Source organism: Oncorhynchus tshawytscha, unplaced genomic scaffold, assembly GCF_018296145.1.
Source record: "Oncorhynchus tshawytscha isolate Ot180627B unplaced genomic scaffold, Otsh_v2.0 Un_scaffold_1716_pilon_pilon, whole genome shotgun sequence".
NCBI classification, from domain to species: Eukaryota; Metazoa; Chordata; class Actinopteri; order Salmoniformes; family Salmonidae; genus Oncorhynchus; species Oncorhynchus tshawytscha.
The window spans coordinates 89491-116311 of NW_024609320.1; the positions used below are offsets into that span (position 1 = coordinate 89491).

Consider the following 26821-nt stretch of genomic DNA (forward strand, 5'->3'; position numbering starts at 1 on the left):
TTAGGTTTTACAGGAGGAGGGAGAGGAACGTTGGTTAGGTTTTACACAGGAGGGAGAGGAACGTTGGTTAGGTTTTACACAGGAGGGAGAGGAACGTTGGTTAGGTTTTACACAGGAGGGAGAGGAACGTTGGTTAGGTTTTACACAGGAAAGAGAGGAACGTTGGTTAGGTTTTACACAGGATAGAGAGAGGAACGTTGGTTAGGTTTTACACAGGAGAGAGAGGAACGTTGGTTAGGTTTTACACAGGAGGAGAAGAGGAACGTTGGTTAGGTTTTTTTACACAGGAGGGAGAGAGGAGTTGGTTTTACACAGGTTGGAGAGGAACGTTGGTTAGGTTTTACACAGGAGAGAGGAACGTTGGTTAGGTTTTACACAGGAGACGTTGGTTAGGTTTTACACAGGAAGAGAGGAACGTTGGTTAGGTTTTACACAGAGAGAGAGGAACGTTGGTTAGGTTTTACACAGGAGAGAGAGGAACGTTGGTTAGGTTTTACACAGGGAGGAGAGAGGAACGTTGGTTAGGTTTTACACAGGAGGGAGAGGAACGTGGGTTAGGTTTTACACAGGAGAGAGAGGAACGTTGGTTAGGTTTTACACAGGAGAGAGAGGAACGTTGGTTAGGTTTTACACAGGAGAGAGAGGAACGTTGGTTAGGTTTTACACAGGAGAGAGAGGAACGTTGGTTAGGTTTTACACAGGAGAGAGAGAGGAACGTTGGTTAGGTTTTACACAGGAGAGAGAGGAAGAGGAACGTTGGTTAGGTTTTACACAGGAGAGAGAGGAACGTTGGTTAGGTTTTACACAGGAGAGAGAGGAACGTTGGTTGGAGGTTTTACACAGGAGGGAGAGGAACGTTGGTTAGGTTTTACACAGGAGAGAGAGGAAGAGGAACGTTGGTTAGGTTTTTACAGGAGGAGAGAAGAGGAACGTTGGTTAGGTTTTACACAGGAGGAGAGGAAGAGGAACGTTGGTTAGGTTTTACACAGGAGGGAGAGGAACGTTGGTTAGGAGGAGAGGAAGAGGAACGTTGGTTAGGTTTTACACAGGAGGGAGAGGAACGTTGGTTAGGTTTTACACAGGAGAGAGGAAGAGGAACGTTGGTTAGGTTTTACACAGGAGAGAGAGGAAGAGGAACGTTGGTTAGGTTTTACACAGGAGGGAGAGGAACGTTGGTTAGGTTTTACACAGGAGGAAGAGGAACGTTGGTTAGGTTTTACACAGGAAAGAGAGAGAGGAACGTTGGTTAGGTTTTACACAGGAAAGAGAGAGAGAGGAACGTTGGTTAGGTTTTACACAGGAAAGGGAGAGGAACGTTGGTTAGGTTTTACACAGGAGGGAGAGGAACGTTGGTTAGTTTTACACAGGGAGAGAGGAACGTTGGTTAGGTTTTACACAGGAGAGGAGAGGAACGTTGGTTAGGTTTTACACAGGAAAGAGGAAGAGGAACGTTGGTTAGGTTTTACACAGGAGAGAGAGGAAGAGGAACGTTGGTTAGGTTTTACAAGGGAGGAACGTTGGTTAGGTTTTACGAGGAGGGAGAGGAACGTTGGTTAGGTTTTACACAGGAGAGGAGAGGAACGTTGGTTAGGTTTTACACAGGAGGAGAGGAAGAGGAACGTTGGTTAGGTTTTACACAGGAGAGGAACGTTGGAGGAGGAGGGAGAGGAACGTTGGTTAGGTTTTACACAGGAGGGAGAGGAACGTTGGTTAGGTTTTACACAGGAGAGGAAGAGGAACGTTGGTTAGGTTTTACACAGGAGGGAGAGGAAGAGGAACGTTGGTTAGGTTTTACAAAGGAGAGAAAGGAACGTTGGTTAGGTTTTACACAGGAGAGAGAGGAACGTTGGTTAGGTTTTACACAGGAGGGAGAGGAAGAGGAACGTTGGTTAGGTTTTACACAGGAGGGAGAGGAACGTTGGTTAGGTTTTACACAGGAGAGGAGAGGAACGTTGGTTAGGTTTTACACAGGAGGGAGAGGAAGAGGAACGTTGGTTAGGTTTTACACAGGAGGGAGAGGAAGAGGAACGTTGGTTAGGTTTTACACAGGAGAGAGAGGAACGTTGGTTAGGAGGAGAGAGAGGAACGTTGGTTAGGTTTTACACAGGAGAGAGAGGAACGTTGGTTAGGTTTTACACAGGAGAGAGAGGAACGTTGGTTAGGTTTTACACAGGAAATAGAGAGAGAGGAACGTTGGTTAGGTTTTACACAGGAAAGGGAGAGAGAGGAACGTTGGTTAGGTTTTACACAGGAGAGAGAGCGGAACAATGGTTAGGTTTCTTCATTCCTCCACCCTTTTGCTTCACCCTTTGCTCTTTCAGGCCGTGGATGTGTTGGATGTCTCTGGTCTGCTCCAGAGGGGCCCTAAGTTCCTGGTTCCCCCGGGCCGCCGGGACCCTCTCTGTCTCCAGCCGCTGCCTCAGGGTCCTCTCCCTGGCCCACAGCCATCTCCGTGATGCCTCCAGCTCCAGTCTGTCTAATTGGGACTGCTCCCAAAGCCACCTTCTCCTGCTCGTTCTTCTTCTCCCTCATCCTCCTCAGTCTCCCCTCCTCCTGCTCCTCATTCTCCTTGTCCCTCACCGCGCTCCTCTCCCTTGGGATCCCTCCATTCTCCCTGAACAGAATTCCCACCAAGCTGCTGGGAACGTGGAGTGAATCGAGATCAGCCTCCTGTCCAGAGCTCCTCTGGTCCTCCATGGAAGGCTTGGTTCCTTCAGGGGTGCGGGGGCCCGGGTTCCCCAGCCAGGGTTTCTCCAGGTGGGTTAGGAAGGCCCGGTGCTCCCCTCCACCATTCCCTGCCCGCCTCGGGCTGTCCTTCAGGGGATCCAGACGGGAAAGGATGGGGGGCAAACAAGTCTGGTTCTGGAGCTGGGTGAACAACAGTCACAACAGAAGGTGTTGATAAATACTGGACTTGTGTTGCTGGCTGGTGTTCGGCACGAAACAGTAGAGGGGCGGTACTATCTGAACTTGTCCAATAGGAAACGGTTTTCCGTGAAACGTTTTGCTACGGTGTGACCTAATGAACATGGGTTCTGGTGAGAGTAGCCTGAGGGTGAATCCTCAAAACATCAGAGGTGGGTGAGGAGAGTGTCGATCGTAGAATGTGTGAATTGTGACACAAAACCACCTCTGTTCTCCTGTCCAAGTACCCCACTGTCTAGGAATGTGGTACTTAGTCAAATAAAGAAGGAAAAGTCTAACTTTGGGATATGGTGATCAGAGCTGAAACTATTGGCATAAAAAAGCCATTTTATACAGTGTTGCCACAACTCTCTCACACTAACTTAACGAGCACTTGGACCACAAGTGGGCACAATCAGAGACACAAACGCAACGTTTATTCATCATATATTCAATGTTTCCATTGAATTGTAATACACTATACAGTATCATCACCATCCTGAGGCTGTCTGCACACATGCAGTGCAATTCATTTAGAATGCATATGTAATGTGATTTAGAACACATTATGCATACGTAATGCGATTTAGAACACATTATGCATACGTAATGCGATTTAGAACACATTATGCATATGTAATGCGATTTAGAACACATTATGCATATGTAATGTGATTTAGAACACATTATGCATATGTAATGTGATTTAGAACACATTATGCATATGTAATGTGATTTAGAACACATTATGCATACGTAATGTGATTTAGAACACATTATGCATACGTAATGCGATTTAGAACACATTATGCATATGTAATGCGATTTAGAACACATTATGCATATGTAATGTGATTTAGAACATATTATGCATACGTAATGTGATTTAGAACACATTATGCATACGTAATGCGATTTAGAACACATTATGCATACGTAATGCGATTTAGAACACATTATGCATACGTAATGTGATTTAGAACACATTATGCATACGTAATGCGATTTAGAACACATTATGCATATGTAATGCGATTTAGAACATATTATGCATACAGTGGGGCAACAAAGTATTTAGTCAGCCACCAATTGTGCAAGGTCTCCCACTTAAAAAGATGAGAGGCCTGTAATTTTCATTTTTTTACCATTATTTAACTAGGCAAGTCAGTTAAGAACAAATTCTTATTTTCAATGACGGCCTAGGAACAGTGGGTTAACTGCCTGTTCAGGGGCAGAACGACAGATTTGTACCTTGTCAGCTCGGGGGTTTGAACTTGTAACCTTCCGGCTACTAGTCAAACACTCTAACCACTAGGCTACCCTGCCGTCCCTACGCTCTAACCACTAGGCTACCCTGCCGTCCCTACACTCTAACCACTAGGCCACCCTGCCGTCCCTACACTCTAACCACTAGGCCACCCTGCCGTCCCTACACTCTAACCACTAGGCTACCCTGCCGTCCCTACGCTCTAACCACTAGGCCACCCTGCCGTCCCTACACTCTAAACACTAGGCTACCCTGCCGTCCCTACACTCTAAACACTAGGCTACCCTGCCGTCCCTACACTCTAACCACTAGGCCACCCTGCCGTCCCTACACTCTAACCACTAGGCCACCCTGCCGTCCCTACACTCTAACCACTAGGCCACCCTGCCGTCCCTACACTCTAAACACTAGGCTACCCTGCCGTCCCTACACTCTAAACACTAGGCTACCCTGCCGTCCCTACACTCTAACCACTAGGCTACCCTGCCGTCCCTACACTCTAACCACTAGGCCACCCTGCCGTCCCTACGCTCTAACCACTAGGCCACCCTGCCGTCCCTACACTCTAAACACTAGGCTACCCTGCCGTCCCTACACTCTAAACACTAGGCTACCCTGCCGTCCCTACACTCTAACCACTAGGCCACCCTGCCGTCCCTACACTCTAAACACTAGGCTACCCTGCCGTCCCTACACTCTAAACACTAGGCTACCCTGCCGTCCCTACGCTCTAACCACTAGGCTACCCTGCCGTCCCTACGCTCTAACCACTAGGCTACCCTGCCGTCCCTACGCTCTAACCACTAGGCTACCCTGCCGTCCCTACGCTCTAAACACTAGGCTACCCTGCCGTCCCTACGCTCTAACCACTAGGCTACCCTGCCGCCTTGAGGGACATGTGTAACCCATAAAGCACAACCAGACAGTATATGAACTGTCTGTACTTGTTCATCAACTGTACCCTCACCCAAACCATCACCCCGCCTCAGCGCTTGAGACGTCACTACAGACACCCTGGTTAGAATCCAGGCTGTATCACAACCGGCCGTGATTGCGAGTCCCATAGGGCGGCACACAATTGGCCCAACGTCGTCCGGGTTTGGCCCGGGGTAGGCCGTCATTGTAAAATAAGAATTTGTTCTTAACTGACTTGCCTAGTTAAATACAGGTTAAATAAATAAATAACACATCCCTTCCTCCTTCTATTGTTTATTGTCCTGTTTGGATGTTTGTCACTGTGTTGTTGTTGTCTTTGTAAATGGAAAACAAAAAGTATAAATAGGAAAGGAAGAAAGGGCTGTGGTCCGTCTGTCAATAGTGCAAAACGAATAGCCTGTTTTCCACCACAATGGAATGATCTAATGAAGTCAAACAGTCCTAATTTCCGATCCTTCAAAGTAGCTCTTGCACGTAAGGTTTTTGTTTCAACCACTAGTAGGCGCTGTAGGCCTTAATTTGCACAGCAATCTAACCAGTTCACTTCTGAAGACACAAGGTGGCGCTCTTTATAGTTTACTGAGTGAGAGGTGTAAATACCCACACCACTACTACACACTGTTTATAGTTTACTGAGTGAGAGGTGTAAATACACACCACTACTACACACTGTTTATAGTTTACTGAGTGAGAGGTGTGTATATACACACACCACTACTACACACTATGATAGTATTTTCCTCAAAACATTACAATATGGAAACAGTGTGTACTAATACCATACGACTATTAAATAACTCAAATGATTTTCTATGATTTTCAACAATTGAGGATCCCTAACGCATCTACTACCATGTCATTTATCACAAACAGCTTCCATATACAATGGTTTGAAAACAACACCACAATAACAACCTGACACAGACATTATCGCCCCTCTACTGTGCAGGCTAGTATCAATCTACATGCTCTCCCAAACCGTGCCAGAGTTCCAATATCTCCACTAGTCTGTATTATTTCTCATAACACACTGCACTGGCTGTGCAACAACAACAGAAGTCAATATAGGTTTGTTGTGGTGGAACTCCTAGAACACCAGGGTCAGAACCCTATTATGATGTAATGAATAATGTATGTAAATGAGCTGTCCCCAATCACAACCAGACAGAACAAGATTTGACCAGTCTAATCCTGAGTGAGCGGGTTTGGTTGCTCACTTCCAATTCTCGCACATGTGTAACAATGAATTCCTGTGCGAGAGAGAGAGTGAGAGCTGTTGACAGGGAAAGGAGGAAGGGAGGGGCACAAATCACAGGCAGACTAACCATTTTTCATTTTCAAATAATACCGCTCTCTCTCTCTGAAGTCAAAAAGTGACTTTTTCTCTCTGACAGGTTGATTTGAATAGTTTTATTGGGACAAGTCATGACAGGATAGTTAAATTATGCATGCTATAGAAACATAGAATAGGTAGAATATATCTCTATAATATGATATGGAGTGAAAGCTGACTGTATGGAGGGACTTTTAAAAGTCCAGTGACAGCTGCACATTGGTCAGTCAATATTTGCAAACATTACTCAGTCAAAATAGTGCACTTATAATACGTTTACAGGTGGCTATGTCCCTTTTCAAAAGAAGAATAGAAGTATATCCCTCTATGTACACGAAATAACCCTCAAACAAAACCATGAGAGTAATAGAGAAGTCCAGATATTACACACGGGTGTAAAACAACCCTCAAACAAAACCATGAGAGTACGAGAGAAGTCCAGGTGTAAAACAACCCTCAAACAAAACCATGAGAGTAATAGAGAAGTCCAGATATTACACACGGGTGTGTAAATCATATGCTGCCTGATTTGTCTGCCAATCTGTTAATATATTATATTCAAATCAGACAAGCTGTCGTTACAAGCACAGGCTTGTTACTGTGCCTGCAGCTTGTCACGTTAGTAGGATCTGTAGTTCACCTTATTGATTAATGAAGATAACCCATGACAAGTTGTTCATGTACACAACAGTCTTCTTCTCTCTGTAGGCGGCCTGATGAAGGCTAGCTAATGATAAACGTCTTGGTTTTGTATCAATAAAGAAGAATGTTTCCAGCAATTTCAATTGCCTTATAAGTTGTGACGGAATAATACCTGACATATCTGTTCCTCATATCTATTCACTGAACCCATTGCAATGTAAACAACAGAAACTGAACTTATATAGCTTTTATTTAACCAGGTTAGAATCCCTTTGAGAATAGAAACCTATTTTCTCTTGAGGCAGACCTAAATCTCAGAATCTTATTTCAACAGTCCGTGCACACACACAGTGCATCCCAAATGGCATCCTATTCCCTTTATAGTGCACTACCTTTGACCAGGGCTCTATATAATGCACTACTGTCAACCAGGGCCCAATATAATGCACTACTGTCAACCAGGGCCCTATATAATGCACTACTTTTGACCAGAGCCATATGGGACTAGGGTGCCATTTGAGCCGTCCGTTTGTCTACCTGTTAAATTTAAACCTGACGGAGCTGAGATCACTGAGGGAGGTTACTCAAACGCTGCTGAGATCACTGAGAGAGGTTACTCAAACGCTGCTGAGATCACTGAGAGAGGTTACTCAAACGCTGCTGAGATCACTGAGGGAGGTTACTCAAACGCTGCTGAGATCACTGAGAGAGGTTCCTCAAACGCTGCTGAGATCACTGAGGGAGGTTACTCAAACGCTGCTGAGATCACTGAGAGAGGTTCCTCAAACGCTGCTGAGATCACTGAGAGAGGTTCCTCAAACGCTGCTGAGATCACTGAGAGAGGTTCCTCAAACGCTGCTGAGATCACTGAGGGAGGTTACTCAAACGCTGCTGAGATCACTGAGGGAGGTTCTCAAACGCTGCTGAGATCACTGAGAGAGGTTCCTCAAACGCTGCTGAGATCACTGAGAGAGGTTACTCAAACGCTGAGCTGAGATCACTGATCAGAGAGGTTCCTCAAACGCTGCTGAGATCACTGAGCGAGGTTCCTCAAATGCTGCTGAGATCACTGAGAGAAGTTCCTCAAACGCTGCTGAGATCACTGAGGGAGGTTCCTCAAACGCTGCTGAGATCACTGAGGGAGGTTCCTCAAACGCTGCTGAGATCACTGAGGAGGTTCCTCAAACGCTGCTGAGATCACTGAGGAGGTTCCTCAAACGCTGCTGAGATCACTGAGGGAGGTTACTCAAACGCTGCTGAGATCACTGAGGAGGTTACTCAAACGCTGCTGAGATCACTGAGGGAGGTTCCTCAAACGCTGCTGAGATCACTGAGGGAGGTTCCTCAAACGCTGCTGAGATCACTGAGGGAGGGAGGTTCCTCAAACGCTGCTGAGATCACTGAGGGAGGTTCCTCAAACGCTGCTGAGATCACTGAGGGAGGTTCCTCAAACGCTGCTGAGATCACTGAGGAGGTTCCTCAAACGCTGCTGAGATCACTGAGGGAGGTTTCCTCTGAGATCACTGAGGGAACAAACTGCTGAGATCACTGAGGGAGGTTCCTCAAACGCTGCTGAGATCACTGAGGGAGGTTACTCAAACGCTGCTGAGATCACTGAGGAGGTTCCTCAAACGCTGCTGAGATCACTGAGGGAGGTTACTCAAACGCTGCTGAGATCACTGAGGGAGGTTACTCAAACGCTGCTGAGATCACTGAGGGAGGTTCCTCAAACGCTGCTGAGATCACTGAGGGAGGTTCCTCAAACGCTGCTGAGATCACTGAGGGAGGTTACTCAAACGCTGCTGAGATCACTGAGGGAGGTTCCTCAAACGCTGCTGAGATCACTCAGGGAGGTTACTCAAACGCTGCTGAGATCACTGAGAGAGGTTACTCAAACGCTGCTGAGATCACTGAGGGAGGTTACTCAAACGCTGCTGAGATCACTGAGGGAGGTTACTCAAATGCTGCTGAGATCACTGAGAGAGGTTACTCAAACGCTGCTGAGATCACTGAGGGAGGTTACTCAAACGCTGCTGAGATCACTGAGAGAGGTTCCTCAAACGCTGCTGAGATCACTGAGGGAGGTTACTCAAACGCTCAAACGCTGCTGAGATCACTGAGGGAGGTTACTCAAACGCTGCTGAGATCACTGAGAGAGGTTCCTCAAACGCTGCTGAGATCACTGAGGGAGGTTCCTCAAACGCTGCTGAGATCACTGAGAGAGGTTCCTCAAACGCTGCTGAGATCACTGAGGGAGGTTCCTCAAACGCTGCTGAGATCACTGAGGGAGGTTACTCAAACGCTGCTTTTTCTCTCAAGTTTGTGGAAAGTCGACAGCCCCGTTTGTTTTTCTTTCAAGGTGGAATTTCTTGTAATTTCACATTGACTTCAAGAGAAGGGGAAGAAGATGAGAGAAAATCTAAGCCAGAGGGGACTAGACACACTCTTTCAAACATTTACTGAATGACCTGCATGGCTGAGGACTTATCTTGGCTTTGTGTGTATATTTCTATATATGGTTTACCTAAATGACTCTTCATTGCTGTTATCTTTCAGGCGTGGCTGTAGTAGGCTAGTGAAGGCATCACGTTCACACATAGACAGGAAGATAACCCATTTTCTTCTGTGTGTATCCAGCACATATTGTTAAAATAGGCTTAAACCCAAAAAGCTTTGTGGAATACGGGTGAATTAACTAATATTCTTAAACCCAAAGAGCTTTGTAGAATACAGGTCAATTAACATTTGACAAAAAAAAAGAAAAATGCGAACTTCCACTGGACACCTGCTCGTCGAACATCTCATTCCAAAATCATGTACATTACTATGGAGTTGGTCCCTCCTTTGCTGCTATAACATCCTCCACTCTTATGGAAAGGCTTTCCACAAGCTGTGAGTGTTGCAACTGAGGACAGGCAATATTTGTGCGCTATGCCCTTCAGCACTCGGTGGTCCCATAGAACGTGTGTGGCCTACCACTTAGGGCTGAGCCGTTGTTGCTCCTAGACGTTTCCACTTCACAATAACAGCACTTACTTGACATGGGCAGCTCTAGCAGGGCAGAAATTTGACAAACGGACTTGTTGTCAAGGTTGCATCCTATGACAGTGCCATGTTGAATATCACTGAGCTCTTCAGTACAGGCCATTCTACTGCCAATGTCTGTCTATGGAGATTGCATGGCGGTGTGCTTGACTTTATACACCTGTCAGCAACAGGTGTGGCTGAAATAGCCGAATCCACTAATTTGAAGGGCTGTCCACATACTTTTGGTCATGTAGTGTGCATTGTAAAATGGCAATCAAACTTGTGCAGAATAGCATGCAATGACAGTGTGCATGGTCTGCTTAATCGATGACCAAGTTTGTTTGTGTGCAAAAGTATAGAAAATTAAAACCACACACTGATTATTGCACGTGTGTAATAGCCATGTAATGATTGAACATCTGCTATTAATGTCTCTCTCTATGATAGCTCAAATCACACTGAGCACATTGAATGTGAGGGTAACAGCGTTGTGTTGCTGGGTAAGGTAGCCTATAGAATAATGGAACGTACGTCCTTCTGAAACCTCGCTCTCAATTATGTTAGCGGATGACTTTACTAGTACGGCTTGCCGACACTAAATCCAGTATTTTTCCATCAAGTGGCACGCTGGGTCACGTGACAGTTAGGGTTTTAAAAAAACGCTGTCATGTTTGCATCCTTTACAGAGAGCAGCAATGATACGACATATTTGTTTAACTCTCCTAAATTGCAATCGGGACTAATGTTACATGGTATTTGATGCTAACGTCATGTTCTGAACTGAAGAGGGACACCACATAGCGTGGACATTTCCCTTCCATGTCAATTTTTGTAAACTTGTGCAGTGCGCGGATTCATTGTAACCACTCCCACTCGTGGCTGGTGGAAAATTACCAGCAACAGGCTCACGAGTCAGGCGATTGTATTGTGGACTGTATCTCCTTTACCTAATGTAAACACGTTTCCTCTTTGTATCTCGTGTAGGTTGCACAGCACAGACTAGTGAATTGCAATGTCATGATCACAACAAAACAGCGTGATGGTGAGCTGGGTCGATAACGAAATGAAATGCTGTTGATAAGTCACACATCCTTTGGTAATGGATACAGTGTTGGAAAAATACATTTCTCTAAACGTCAATCAAGTCAAGGCTATTGAACAATACTAGCGATACTTCTTAAGTTGCAAAGTGATTGTTAACAAACGCGCACACAATGGCAAAACAATATTGAAAGCACTATTTGCCATTCACGTTGAAGGCATTGAAAAGTCCATTCTGCTTGATCGGAGTCCGCCCTCTTTTTTTCTGACCACGGGCGGAGCAGTCGCGTGGGTGCCTGGACGAATTTAAATGGATTGACAACGGAGTTACCCAATAGAGTTTAAGCAACGATGTCCGTAAAAAAAAAAACCCCACCAATGGGAGTGTAAAATGGGCGTGACGTTAGTCCAAACTTTCCGCGGCGCCATCGGCTGAAAACTAAACCGAGATGGAATCTCCCAGTCTGAACCGGTTTCAACCGGTTACGTGAGTTAGTCGCTTCAAACGAGGAGAAGAGGCGCAGGAATACAATCTCTCAAACCGCCCCGCTGCAACAAACAAAAAAAAAAAACAACAACCAACATTATAGTTAAAGAATTAAATTGTAAATTAAGGTTTATTTTTATTTCGTAAAATGAATCGGAGTATATTATTGAGCGTACCGTGATAATAGTTGCGGAATCCACATCTGTGATCCTTATTAACTAGCCATCAATATACACCTTCTGGATTTGGAGCCAGCTAACGTGTCAGAGATAACAGTTATCCAGTCTATTTCTGACTAAACAACGATATTGTATATAACCTTGTAGCAAGCTTCCCTGTGGGGGAAAAAAGCCAATCTTCTTTCAGTCAAAGGCTTGGACTTTTGGTAGGTAACTCAGGGGTGCAAAGTAGCATTTGACTTGGGGGGGGTAAAAAAATATATATTTTAGACTTTAATTTCACTTTTGGAATGTAAAATCCTGAGAGCATCCAGTAATAAAGTGTAACTACTAGTTAGGTAAGTAAAGTGGTAACGTTGCTGTGTGATGCACTTTACAAGGGATGCTGGTGTGTGAGAAAGTCCGCTAGGGTTGGGTGTGAGTGGTGTGGTGATGATAGCAAGCAATGCTGAGGACCGGGGGGGGGACGACAAAACAACAAAATAATGAATTAATTCATTCAGTCCTTCCTCGGAAACAGCGTCCGTGGTGTGAGCGGATGCATTTTGTTGCTCTTTTTCTAACGTTAATTGTGCTAACTTTACCAGTGATGCGCCGTGTTTGGACGGCAAAGTTTAGTTGTTATTTTAGTAAGGCATAAAAACATTAAAGGTCATAGCTACTTTTTTTTTTTAAATAAATAAAAAGAAGCTATTTTGTTAGACGTGTGTTACTTGCTGTACAGCTAACTGTCTGGGTAGTAAAGGACGCAAAGCCTTCCCTTTGATAAGCGTGGAGTGGGAGGGGAGGCGTGTGTCTGGGAGGCAGGGTGATGACAGCCTGCTATGGAGGACCACACGTTTTCTCTGGAGGCATAGACTTCCTTTTGTCTCGGTATCAACGACAGTCCTATCAATAGCTTGGTATTGAATCAGAATTTAGCCAGGGCAATGCGCTGGTGGTGCTGTGTGTATTTACTATTTTATATATTTTTTTGATCGAATTGAGATCGTTGAATTTTCCCCAAATTGAAACGAACTTGTAAACTAGCCTTACCTGTATATCCAGTTTCGCTTACTTGTTATCGTTTACGAAGTGTTGCAGGTAATGGGTAAATGTCACGTGGGCTGCTTAGCGCATGTTTTATTGCCGCGTTCAAATCTACTGGGAACTAGTACATCTCCGACTTCAGTTGTCGGAAAAAAACGATCTCTGACTGAGAAAAATCGATTTGAATGGTCATCAAACTCGGGAAGTCGGGCCTCTTTCTAGAGCTCCGACTTTCCCACCCGAAGATCAATGATGTCATGATTTGACTTTGTATTTTTCCATGCACCCAGTTGTTTTGAACGCGGCATTATATAGACCTGGAACGCACCCAATACTACCTAACGTTAACTACACGGTCACACGGTAGCTAATCAACCGAAGTTGGTGGTTGTGTTAAGCGAGAAAAACTGATGGATCGCATCGGTTATAAGACGATTAAGCAGCTTATTTCAGTATTCTTCTACATTCGTCGGTGTTTACTGTAACATTTTAAGGTGTGTTTGAACTTCAAAATAGCCACGCCTGGCAGGTGTAGATGTAAACAAAGTGACGTCCTGTGGCACGTGGTTCGATTGTGTTCTGGAGGTGGCATGATAATGTGATATTTTCAGTATGTCACACATGTTTGTTTATTAAACGATATCAGAAAAAGCTTTTTATGAATTGTCAAAATACAACTGTCAGAATGTTCCTTTATGGAAAGGGTATATGCCTGATCTAAACTTAGCTGTCATTGTGTTTTGTTTTTCAGTGTATTTTCTGCAAGGGGCCAGCTCATGTCATGGTTGTTTACTGGTGGAGATGATGAGGAGGGGTGTGTCACAGGAGGTTGCTGTGAGGAGGACAGCTCAAACTAATGTCTGGAATGGAATGGTATCAAACGCATGGAAACCGCGTGTTTGATGAGTTCGATATCTTTACATTTATTCCTTTGCTGCCATCACTTTGAGCCATCCTCCCCAATTTAAGGAGCCACCTGCGTCCTGTGCTTGTATGTAACTGACTGGGGATGGGAAGCAGGGGAAGGGGGTTGGGAGAGGTGGTTAGCTGGTTGGAATGCTCCATTCATTCACATGACTCTCTGCCTGTTGCTGTTGAATGTTTTCTCTGCCTCTGTCAGTCATAACTCTCACACACACACACACACACACACACACACACACAGTCTAACCCCCTCCTTGCTGTCCATCATTGCAGAGCTCCATGCCAGCAGTTATGACAGTGTTAGCAGACCATGCAGCGCAGCAGCTGCTAGACTTCAGCCAGAAACTAGACATCAACCTGTTGGACAACGTGGTCAACTGTCTATACCACGGGGTCGGAACACAGGTAAGTAGTACTGACCCTTGACCTTCCCCCCCCCCATTACTACCACTGACTTTCCCCCTTACTACCACTGACTTTCCCCCTTACTACCACTGACTCCCCCTTACTACCACTGACTTTCCCCCCCTTACTACCACTGACTTTCCCCCTTACTACCACTGACTTTCCCCCTTACTACCACTGACTTTCCCCCTTACTACCACTGACTACCACTGACTTCCCCCTTACTACCACTGACTTCCCCCTTACTACCACTGACTACCCCCCTTACTACCACTGACTTCCCCCCCTTACTACCACTGACTACCACTTTCCCCCTTACTACCACTGACTTTCCCCCTTACTACCACTGACTTTCCCCCTTACTACCACTGACTTCCCCCTTACTACCACTGACTTTCCCCTTACTACCACTGACTTTCCCCCCTTACTACCACTGACCCCCTTACTACCACTGACTTTCCCCCTTACTACCACTGACTTTCCCCCTTACTACCACTGACTTCCCCCTTACTACCACTGACTTCCCCCTTACTACCACTGACTTCCCCTTACTACCACTGACTTCCCCTTACTACCACTGACCCCTTACTACCACTGACTTCCCCCTTACTACCACTGACTTACCACCCCCTTACTACCACTGACTTCCCCCTTACTACCACTGACTTCCCCCTTACTACCACTGACTTCCCCCTTACTACCACTGACTTCCCCCTTACTACCACTGACTTCCCCCTTACTACCACCCCCTTACTACCACTGACTTCCCCCTTACTACCACTGACTTCCCCTTACTACCACTGACTTCCCCCCCTTACTACCACTGACTTCCCCCTTACTACCACTGACTTCCCCCTTACTACCACCACTGACTTGACCCCCTTACTACCACTGACTTCCCCCTTACTACCACTGACTTACCACCCCTTACTACCACTGACTTCCCTTACTACCACTTACTACCACCTTCCCCCTTACTACCACTGACTTCCCCCTTACTCCCCTTACTACCACCCCCTTACTACCACTGACTTCCCCCTTACTTACTACCACTGACTTCCCCCTTACTACCACTGACTTCCCCCTTACTACCACTGACTTCCCCCTTACTACCACTGACTTCCCCCTTACTACCACTGACTCCCCCTTACTACCACTGACTTTACCACCCCTTACTACCACTGACTTCCCCCTTACTACCACTGACTTCCCCCTTACTACCACTGACTTCCCCCCTTACTACCACTGACTTCCCCCTTACTTACTACCACTACCACTGACTTCCCCCCTTACTACCACTGACTTCCCCCTTCTACCACCCCTTACTACCACTGACTTCCCCTTACTACCCCTTACTACCACTGACTTCCCTTACCCCTTACTACCACTGACTTCCCCTTACTACCACTGACTTCCACCCCTTACTACCACTGACTTCCCCCTTACTACCACTGACTTACCCTGACTTCCCCTTACTACCACTGACTTCCCCTTACTACCACTGACTACCCCTTACTACCACTGACTTCCCCCTTACTACCACTGACTTTCCCCCTTACTACCACTGACTTCCCCCTTACTACCACTGACTTCCCCCCTTACTACCACTGACTTTCCCCCTACTACCACTGACTTACCACTGACCCCTTACTACCACTGACTTCCCCCTACTACCACTGACTTTCCCCCTTACTACCACTGACTTCCCCCCTTACTACCACTGACTTTCCCCTTACTACCACTGACTTCCCCCTTACTACCACTGACTTCCCCCCTTACTACCACTGACTTACTACCACTGACTTCCCCCTTACTACCACTGACTTCCCCCTTACTACCACTGACTTCCCCCTTACTACCACTGACTTCCCCCTTACTACCACTGACTTCCCCCTTACCCCCTTACTACCACTGACTTCCCCCTTACTACCACTGACTTCCCCCCCCCTTACTACCACTGACTACCACCCCCTTACTACCACTGACTTCCCTTACTACCACTGACTTCCCCCTTACTACCACTGACTTCCCCTTACTACCACCACTACCACTGACCCCCTTACTACCACTGACTTTACCACCCTTACTACCACTGACTTCCCCCTTACTACCACTGACTTCCCCCTTACTACCACTGACTTACTACCCCTTACTACCACTGACTTCCCCCTTACTACCACTGACTTCCCCCTTACTACCACTGACTTCCCCTTACTACCACTGACTTCCCTTACTACCACTGACTTCCCCTTACTACCACTGACTTCCCTTACTACCACTGACCCTTACTACCACTGACTTCCCCCTTACTACCACTGACTCCCCCCTTACTACCACTGACTTCCCCTTACTACCACTGACTTCCCCTTACTACCACTGACTTCCCCCTTACTACCACTGACTTACTTGACTTCCCCCTTACTACCACTGACCCCCCCTTACTACCACTGACTTCCCCCTTACTACCACTGACTTCCCCTTACTACCACTGACTTCCCCTTACTACCACTGACTTTACCACCCTTACTACCACTGACTTCCCCCTTACTACCACTGACTTTCCCCCTTACTACCACTGACTTCCCCCTTACTACCACTGACTCCCCCCCTTACTACCACTGACTTACTACCCCCTTACTACCACTGACTTCCCCTTACTACCACTGACTTCCCCTTACTACCACTGACTTCCCCCTTACTACCACTGACTTCCCCCTTACTACCACTGACTTTCCCCCTTACTACCACTGACTTTCCCCCTTACTACCACTGACTTCCCCCCTTACTACCACTGACTTCCCCTTACTACCACTGACTTCCCCCTTACTACCACTGACTTCCCTTACTACCACTGACTTACTACCACTGACTTCCCCTTACTACCACTGACTTACCACCCCCTTACTACCACTGACTTCCCCCTTACTACCACTGACTTTCCCCTTACTACCACTGACTTCCCCCTTACTACCACTGACTTCCCCCCTTACTACCACTGACTTCCCCCTTACTACCACTGACTTCCCCCTTACTACCACTGACCTTACTACCACTGACTTCCCCCCTTACTACCACTGACTTCATACTACCCCCTTACTACCACTGACTTCCCCCTTACTACCACTGACTTCCCCCTTACTACCACTGACTTCCCCCTTACTACCACTGACTTCCCCTTACTACCACTGACTTCCCCCTTACTACCACTGACTTCCCCCTTACTACCACTGACTTACTACCCCTTACTACCACTGACTTCCCCTTACTACCACTGACTTTACCACTGACCCCCCTTACTACCACTGACTTTCCCCCTTACTACCACTGACTTCCCCCTTACTACCACTGACTTTCCCCCACTGACCCCTTACTACCACTGACTTCCCCTTACTACCACTTACTACCACTGACCCCTTACTACCACTGACTTTCCCCTTACTACCACTGACTTCCCCCTTACTACCACTGACTTCCCTTACTACCACTGACTTCCCCCTACCACTACTACCACTGACTTCCCCCTTACTACCACTGACTCCCCCTTACTACCACTGACTTCCCCCTTACTACCACTGACTTTACTACCACCTTACTACCACTGACTCCACCCCTTACTACCACTGACTTCCCCCTTACTACCACTGACTTCCCCCTTACTACCACTGACTTACTACCACTGACTTTACTACCACTGACTTCCCCTTACTACCACTGACTTACTACCCCTTACTACCACTGACTTCCCCCTTACTACCACTGACTTCCCCCTTACTACCACTGACTTCCCCCTTACTACCACTGACCCCCTTACTACCACTGACTTTCCACCCTTACTACCACTGACTTCCCCCTTACTACCACTGACTTACTACCCCCTTACTACCACTGACTTCCCCCTTACTACCACTGACTTACTACCACCTTACTACCACTGACTTCCCTTACTACCACTGACTTCCCTTACTACCACTGACTTCCCCCTTACTACCACTGACCCCCCTTACTACCACTGACTTCCCTTACTACCACTGACTTCCCCCTTACTACCACTGACTTCCCCCTTACTACCACTGACTTCCCCCTTACTACCACTGACTTCCCCCTTACTACCACTGACTTCCCCCTTACTACCACTGACTTCCCTTACCTGACTTTCCCTTACTACCACTGACTTCCCCCTTACTACCACTGACTTCCCCCTTACTACCACTGACTTCCCCCTTACTACCACTGACTTCCCCCTTACTACCACTGACTTCCCCTTACTACCACTGACTTCCCCCTTACTACCACTGACTTCCCCCTTACTACCACTGACTTCCCCTTACTACCACTGACTTCCCCCTTACTACCACTGACTTCCCCTTACTACCACTGACTTCCCCCTTACTACCACTGACTTCCCTTACTACCCCTTACTACCACTGACTTCCCCCTTACTACCACTGACTTCCCCCTTACTACCACTGACTCCCCCCTTACTACCACTGACTTACCACCCCTTACTACCACTGACTTCCCCCTTACTACCACTGACTTTACCACCCCCTTACTACCACTGACTTCCCCCTGACTACTACCACTGACTTCCCCTTACTACCACTGACTTCCCCTTACTACCACTGACTTCCCCCTTACTACCACTGACTTCCCCTTACTACCACTGACTTCCCCCTTACTACCACTGACTTCCCCTACTACCACTGACCCCCCTTACTACCACTGACTACTACCACTGACTTCCCCTTACTACCACTGACTCCCCCTTACTACCACTTACTACCACTGACTACCAGGGACCCCTTACTACCACTGACTTCCCCTTACTACCACTTCCCCCCTTACTACCACTGACTCCCCTTACTACCACTGACTTACTACCACTGACCCCCTTACTACCACTGTCTTACTCCCCTTACTACCACTGACCTTACTACCACTGACTTACTACCACTGACTTTTACCCCCTTACTACCACTGACTTTTACTACCACTGACTTCCCCCATTACTACCACTGACTTCCCCTTACTACCACTTTTTACTACCACTGACTTCCCCCATTCCCCCTTACTACCACTGACTTCCCCACCCCTTACTACCACTGACTTGTAACCCCCTTACACCACTGACTTCCCCCACTTCCCCCTTACTACCACTGTTCCCCCACCCCCTTACTACCACTGTCCCCACGTTTTACTACCAGTCACTCCCCCACCTTTGGTGTGCAGTCCCCCTTACTACCACTGGTGTACCCCACTACCACTGACGTTTTCCCCCACCCCTTACTACCACTGACTCCACCCCTTACTACCACTGACTTCCCCCTTACTACCACTGACTTCCCCCCTTACTACCACTGACTTCCCCCCTTACTACCACTGACTTCCCCCTTACTACCACTGACTTCCCCACCCCTTACTACCACTGACTTTCCTGATAGCTACTTTATTGAGGACAAGTGTACTTACTCTGACTGAGATGTGTGGTTGTCCCACCTAGCTATCTTCAGATGAATGCACTAACTGTAAATCACTCTGGATAAGAGCGTTTGCTAAATGACTAAAATGTAACTGTAAGTTGTCAAGTAACCACAAAGTTAATGGAGTTTTGCGGGATTCACTCACGTTTTAGTGTACCAGTCACTCACGTTTTAGTGTACCAGTCACTCACGTTTTGGTGTACCAGTCACTCACGTTTTGGTGTACCAGTCACTCACGTTTTGGTGTAGCAGTCACTCACGTTTTAGTGTACCAGTCACTCACGTTTTAGTGTACCAGTCACTCACATTTTTTACCAGACAAAATATATTTTTCTTTTAAATGTCAGAAATGGATGAGAATGCTTTATAATGTGTCTAAAACAATAAATGTATTACTAGTAAGAAGTAATGTGGTATAGTTCTTATTTCATTTTTTTTAACCAATATGCCAATGTTTATATGTACACTACCGTGTAAAAGTTTGGGGTCACTTAGAAATGTCCTTGTTTTTGAAAGAAAAGCACATTTCTTATTGTCCATTAAAATAACATCAAATTGATCAGAAATACAGTGTAGACATTGTTAATGTTTTAAATGACTATTGTAGCTGGAAACGGCAGATTTTTAATGGAATATCTACATAGGCGTACAGAGGCCCATTATCAGCAACCATCACTCCTGTGTTCCAATGGCACGTTGTGTTAGCTAATCCAAGTTTATCATTTTAAAAGGCTAATTGATCATTAGAAATCCCTTTTGCAATTATGCTAGCTGCCCTTCTAGGCAAGAGTTGCTCTGTCCAGTGTCTGTGTTTGCCCATCTTAATATTTTCTTTTTATTGGCCAGTCTGACATATGTCTTTTTCTTTGCAACTCTGCCTAGAAGCCAGCATCCCGGAGTCGTCTCTTCACTGTTGACGTTGAGACTGGTGTTTTGCGGATACTATTTAATGAAGCTGCCAGATGAGGACTTGTGAGGCGTCTGTTTCTCAAACTAGACACTCTAATATACTTGTCCTCTTGCTCAGTTGTGTACCGGGGCCTCCCACTCCTCTTTCTATTCTGGTTAGAGCCAGTTTGCTCTGTTCTGTGAAGGGAGTAGTACACAGCGTTGTACGAGATGTTCCGTTTCTTGGCAATTTCTCCGGTGGAAGAGCCTTCATTTATCAGAACAAGAATAGACTGACGAGTTTCAGAAGAAAGTTCTTTGTTTCTGGCCATTTTGAGCCTGTAATCGAACCCACAAATGCTGATGCTCCAGATACTCAACTAGTCTAAAGGCCAGTTTTATTGCTTCTTTAATCAGAACAGTTTTCAGCTGTGCTAACATAATTGCAAAAGGGTTTTCTAATGATCAATTAGTATTTTAAAATGATAAACTTGGATTAGCTAACACAACGTGCCATTGGAACACAGGAGTGATGGTTGCTGATAATGGGCTTCTGTACGCCTATGTAGATATTCCATTAAAAGTCAGCCATTTCCAGCTACAATAGTCATTTACAACATTAACAATGTCTGGACTGTATTTCTGATCAATTTTATTTTATTTTAATAGACACAAAAAATGTGCTTTTCTTTCAAAAACAAGGACATTTCTAAGTGACCCCAAACTTTTGAATGGTAATGTATATATTCTTGTTCCATCCCTTTAGATTTGTGTGTATTAGGTAGTTGTTGTGGAATTGTTAGATTACTTGTTAGATATTACTGCACAGTCGGAACTAGAAGCACAAGCATTTCGCTGCACTCGCAATAACATCTGCTAACCCTGTGTATGTGACCAGTAAAATTGGATTAGGTTTGAAATGGACATCTTACTCGCCAATGCCAATATCTACCCACATTTGGCAGGTGGCACGTGTGTGTGTGTGTGTGCCTATGTTTCAAAATGGTATTTCATCCTTTCCTGTTCCTGCATTGCAGCAAAGGCTGGCTCAGGAGGTTCTGACCCAGCTGAAAGAGCACCCGGATGCTTGGACCAGAGTGGACACCATACTGGAGTTCTCCCAGAGCATGAACACCAAAGTAAGTCAAAACCCGCAGGGAGCACCCGTTGGTGGAGGGTCGCAGCACTCCAGCTGTGAGGAAGTTAGGTGCTGGTAGTTACAACTCACTTGTCACTCAGTCGGTAGAGCATTACGCTTGCAAACGCCAGGATAATGGGTTCCATTTCCCCACGTCACGTGTATGCTAACATGTACGCACACATGACTAAAAGTCGATCTGGATGAAAACGTCTGCTAAATGTCAGATACAGTGGTATTACTTAGGCCCTTTCCCCCTCGAGGAGCATATGGCATCAACAGCAGCGCTCTTACATAGAACAACAACTTTTAAACAGGGTTCGATGGATCAAACTAAAACACACACACACTCAAACGTAGGTTATCGTTTAGTTTTGTCTGCCGAGCCCAATGGCAGGTTATCGTGTAGTTCTGTCTGCCGAGCCCAATGGTAGGTTATCGTCTAGTTCTGTCTGCCGAGCCCAATGGTAGGTTATCGTGTAGTTCTGTCTGCCGAGCCCAATGGTAGGTTATCGTGTAGTTCTGTCTGCCGAGCCCAATGGTAGGTTATCGTGTAGTTCTGTCTGCCGAGCCCAATTGTAGGTTATCGTTTAGTTCTGCCTGCCGAGCCCAATGGTAGGTTATCGTGTAGTTCTGCCTGCCGAGCCCAATGGTAGGTTATCGTGTAGTTCTGTCTGCCGAGCCGAATGGTAGGTTATCGTTTAGTTCTGTCTGCCGAGGCCAATGGTAGGTTATCGTCTAGTTCTGTCTGCCGAGCCCTGTCATTCTCCTTATGTCACAAATGATCTGATTTGATAGAATTTTGATTGAATATTTCTGGAGGGATGGTTGGTTGTTTTGGTCTGTCTTTGGTGTTGCTAGATTTGGGAGTTGTAACACTGATGTAGGTTTACTCTGTTTCTCCTTAGAGACCCCCTACCACCCCATTCACCATCAGCTTGAGTCAAACTAGGCATCTCCACAGTGAAATACCTTAGTATGGTACTCACTACACGTAAATACCTTTAGTATGGTACTCACTATACGTGAAATACCTTAGTATGGTACTCACTACACGTAAATACCTTAGTATGGTACTCACTACACGTAAATACCTTAGTATGGTACTCACTACACGTGAAATACCTTAGTATGGTACTCACTACACGTAAATACAATCATAGTGAGCAGTAGTAGCGGCGTCTTTTTGTAGGCACTAATGGAGGATAAGTCCCCCGGGGCTCGTTGGGCAAGCCATTGGGGGAGATTAATGTTTTTTTTTTTGTCTAAACGCTGAAAATATAACTTATGTTTTGTTCTATGAGATAATCTTCATCAGTTAAAACACATTTTTGTGAATGTTTAAAGAATTTATGTCATCAAAAATAAGCTGCCGTTGTGCTGCCAATGCTAACATGTTAAATACGCTGCAGGCACAGCGTCACAACTTAATAGCTGTTAAATAGCTGTGTAACACAGCTCTGGGATATTGTCAGCCAGAGAAGGTTTTAGTTGTGATACCACTAAGTTACTATGATATATTTGCCTACCCAGATGGTTTGGTTAGTTGTAAAGGGGTACGCAGACAGGAGGGGGGAGATGCCATGCTTAGCTTACCTTTTTATAAGAGCTACCTGAAGACTCCTCTTGACAACACTGTTCGGGGGAAACGATAAAACAAGCCCCCTTCCCGCTGAAGAGCAAAACAATATACCAGCCTGGTAAGCAGAAAGATCACTAACTTGTTTAGCTAAGTAGTGACGTGAACATCTTTGCGACCTCATGTTGTTCCATTTCTGTGACAGTTGGCAACAGACTTATTTTGAGCACATGAAGACTTCATAGTCCCTAAAGGTCACGGTAACTGACTGATATTATCTCATAGAACAAAAACCCCATTCATTTCCCCAATAGGAAGGGCCAATGAAGCAGAGAGTAGAAAATGCTAACTCATTTCTGTTTTTTAGTACTACAAGCCGGTGACCTCTATTCCCTCCTTGCACTCGCACACAGCTCATAGCTCTACATACTGAAAACCTACGCACACGTCCAAATCAACATGGCAACCCAATGATAGGTAGGACTTTCTAGTTTATTTGGCAAAACAAGCACACACACTAAGGTGGACAAAGGGAGGCTTCTCCTGTCCAGTATTTGTTTAACCATCAAAGAGGCTCTTGTATAGATCTCTGTATTTTCTATAAGTGTTCAAAATGAAATGTCATTTGAAGTTTTCCTCAAAGTGATGGTATTGTTTGCCTTTTGCTTTTCTGTTGTTGCTTGTTGCCCTTTAACCCCGACATCCATTACTAATGTCTTGAGTTGATCTACCAACAGTATTGTTATAGTTTCAAATTCATTACTTGTCCCAAAATGAGGTCTTTAGAGGAAAAGACAGGAAAGAAGGAATCAGAAAAGGTAAAACACCTCTTGGATTTGTCTAAATTCTGCATTCACCTTTATTTTTCTCTCCATTTATTGACAAAATAACAGACAACAACAGTGCATCATTTTTTGACAAAAACACTTGTTGTGAACATTTGGGTTTTTTAATAATTTATAACTACCTTCAAATAACTTTGTTTTCCTAAAGAAATTGAATTGAATGAATTCAAGTTGTTACTACTTGCTATTTGCTATTGATATGAATCCTAATGTTCCGTTATGTTGATTGGTTGTAATAGGAGGAAAAGGGGTGTGTCTTCCTGTGCACCTTGAAACTGCTAGGCTTTGACGGCAGGCCGACACAAGGTCTACCCTTTTCATTCCCTTTGACTCTGTTCTGTTCAGCACTTTCTATTACACCTGCTTCAGTGGGGTACAGACAAGTCATTAGGGAGGAGGGAGTGGGGTACAGACTGAAGTCATTAGGGTAGAGGGAGTGGGGTACAGACTGAAGTCATTAGGGAGGAGGGAGTGGGGTACAGACAAGTCATTAGGGAGGAGGGAGTGGGGTACAGACTGAAGTCATTAGGGAGGAGGGAGTGGGGTACAGACTAAAGTCATTAGGGTAGAGGGAGTAGGGTACAGACTAAAGTCATTAGGGTAGAGGGAGTGGGGTACAGACTGCAGTCATTAGGGAGGAGGGAGTGGGGTACAGACTGAAGTCATTAGGGAGGAGGGAGTGGGGTACAGACTGAAGTCATTAGGGAGGAGGGAGTGGGGTACAGACAAGTCATTAGGGAGGAGGGAGTGGGGTACAGACTGCAGTCATTAGGGAGGAGGGAGTGGGGTACAGACTGAAGTCACTAGGGTAGAGGGAGTGGGGTACAGACTGAAGTCAGTAGGGAGGAGGGAGTGGGGTACAGACAAGTCATTAGGGAGGAGGGAGTGGGGTACAGACTGAAGTCATTAGGGTAGAGGGAGTGGGGTACAGACTGAAGTCAGTAGGGAGGAGGGAGTGGGGTACAGACAAGTCATTAGGGAGGAGGGAGTGGGGTACAGACAAGTCATTAGGGAGGAGGGAGTGGGGTACAGACAGGTCATTAGGGTGGAGGGAGTGGGGTACAGACTGAAGTCATTAGGGAGGAGGGAGTGGGGTACAGACAAGTCATTAGGGTAGAGGGAGTGGGGTACAGACTGAAGTCAGTCAGTCATTAGGGTAGAGGGAGTGGGGTACAGACTGCAGTCAGTAGGGTAGAGGAAGTGGGGTACAGACTGAAGTCATTAGGGAGGAGGGAGTGGGGTACAGACAAGTCATTAGGGTAGAGGGAGTGGGGTACAGACTGAAGTCATTAGGGAGGAGGGAGTGGGGTACAGACAAGTCATTAGGGTAGAGGGAGTGGGGTACAGACTGAAGTCAGTCAGTCATTAGGGTAGAGGGAGTGGGGTACAGACAAGTCATTAGGGAGGAGGGAGTGGGGTACAGACTGCAGTCAGTAGGGTAGAGGAAGTGGGGTACAGACTGAAGTCATGAGGGAGTGGGGTACAGACTGAAGTCAGTAGGGTAGAGGGAGTGGGGTACAGACTGAAGTCATTAGGGAGGAGGGAGTGGGGTACAGACTGCAGTCAGTAGGGTAGAGGAAGTGGGGTACAGACTGAAGTCATTAGGGTAGAGGGAGTGGGGTACAGACTGCAGTCAGTAGGCTAGAGGAAGTGGGGTACAGACTGCAGTCATTAGGGAGGAGGGAGTGGGGTACAGACTGCAGTCATTAGGGTAGAGGAAGTGGGGTACAGACTGCAGTCATTAGGGAGGAGGGAGTGGGGTACAGACTGCAGTCAGTAGGGTAGAGGGAGTGGGGTACAGACTGCAGTCATTAGGGTAGAAGGAGTAGGGTACAGACTGCCGTCAATAGGGAGGAGGGAGTGGGGTACAGACTGCAGTCATTAGGGTAGAGGGAGTGGGGTACAGACTGAAGTCATTAGGGTAGAGGAAGTGGGGTACAGACTGCAGTCATTAGGGAGGAGGGAGTGGGGTACAGACTGAAGTCATGAGGGAGTGGGGTACAGACTGAAGTCATTAGGGTAGAGGAAGTGGGGTACAGACTGAAGTCATTAGGGTAAAGGGAGTGGGGTACAGACTGCAGTCATTAGGGAGGAGGGAGTGGGGTACAGACTGAAGTCAGTCAGTCGTTAGGGAGGAGGGAGTGGGGTACAGACTGAAGTCAGTCAGTCGTTAGGGAGGAGGGAGTGGGGTACAGACTGCAGTCATTAGGGTAGAGGGAGTGGGGTACAGACTGCAGTCATTAGGGTAGAGGGAGTGGGGTACAGACTGAAGTCATTAGGGTAGAGGGAGTGGGGTACAGACTGCAGTCATTAGGGTAGAGGGAGTGGGGTACAGACTGCAGTCATTAGGGAGGAAGGAGTGGGGTACAGACTGAAGTCAGTCAGTCATTAGGGTAGAGGGAGTGGGGTACAGACTGCAGTCATTAGGGTAGAGGGAGTGGGGTACAGACTGCAGTCATTAGGGTAGAGGGAGTGGGGTACAGACTGAAGTCATTAGGGTAGAGGGAGTGGGGTACAGACTGAAGTCAGTCAGTCATTAGGGAGGAGAGAGTGGGGAACAGACTGCAGTCATTAGGGAGGAGGGAGTGGGGTACAGACTGCAGTCATTAGGGAGGAGGGAGTGGGGTACAGACTGCAGTCATTAGGGAGGAGGGGTGGGGTACAGACTGAAGTCAGTCAGTCATTAGAGGGAGGAGGGATCCCTGCAGTCTTACAGT

At 46.4% G+C, this 26821-nt stretch overlaps 1 protein-coding gene across 10 annotated transcripts; it reads left to right on the forward strand.

Annotated features, from left to right (window-relative positions):
- The first annotated feature begins 10571 nt into the window (after positions 1–10571).
- Positions 10572–24537, forward strand: LOC121844595 (exportin-1-like). 10 transcript variants are annotated; one of them, XM_042314869.1, is made up of 5 exons: positions 10572–10609; positions 14043–14174; positions 21580–21681; positions 24038–24077; positions 24344–24530. In XM_042314869.1, the coding sequence occupies exons 2-5, from the start codon at positions 14049–14051 to the stop codon at positions 24391–24393; spliced, it is 318 nt and encodes a 105-aa protein (XP_042170803.1). In that variant the 5' UTR covers positions 10572–10609; positions 14043–14048; the 3' UTR covers positions 24394–24530. The 10 variants fall into 10 exon arrangements, with proteins under 10 accessions (XP_042170803.1, XP_042170807.1, XP_042170799.1 ...); XM_042314873.1 differs by lacking the exon at positions 10572–10609 and adding exons at positions 11602–12022; positions 23673–23736 and having other exon boundaries at positions 23997–24532; XM_042314865.1 differs by lacking the exon at positions 10572–10609 and adding an exon at positions 11602–12022 and having other exon boundaries at positions 24344–24518.
- The last annotated feature ends 2284 nt before the right edge of the window (positions 24538–26821 follow it).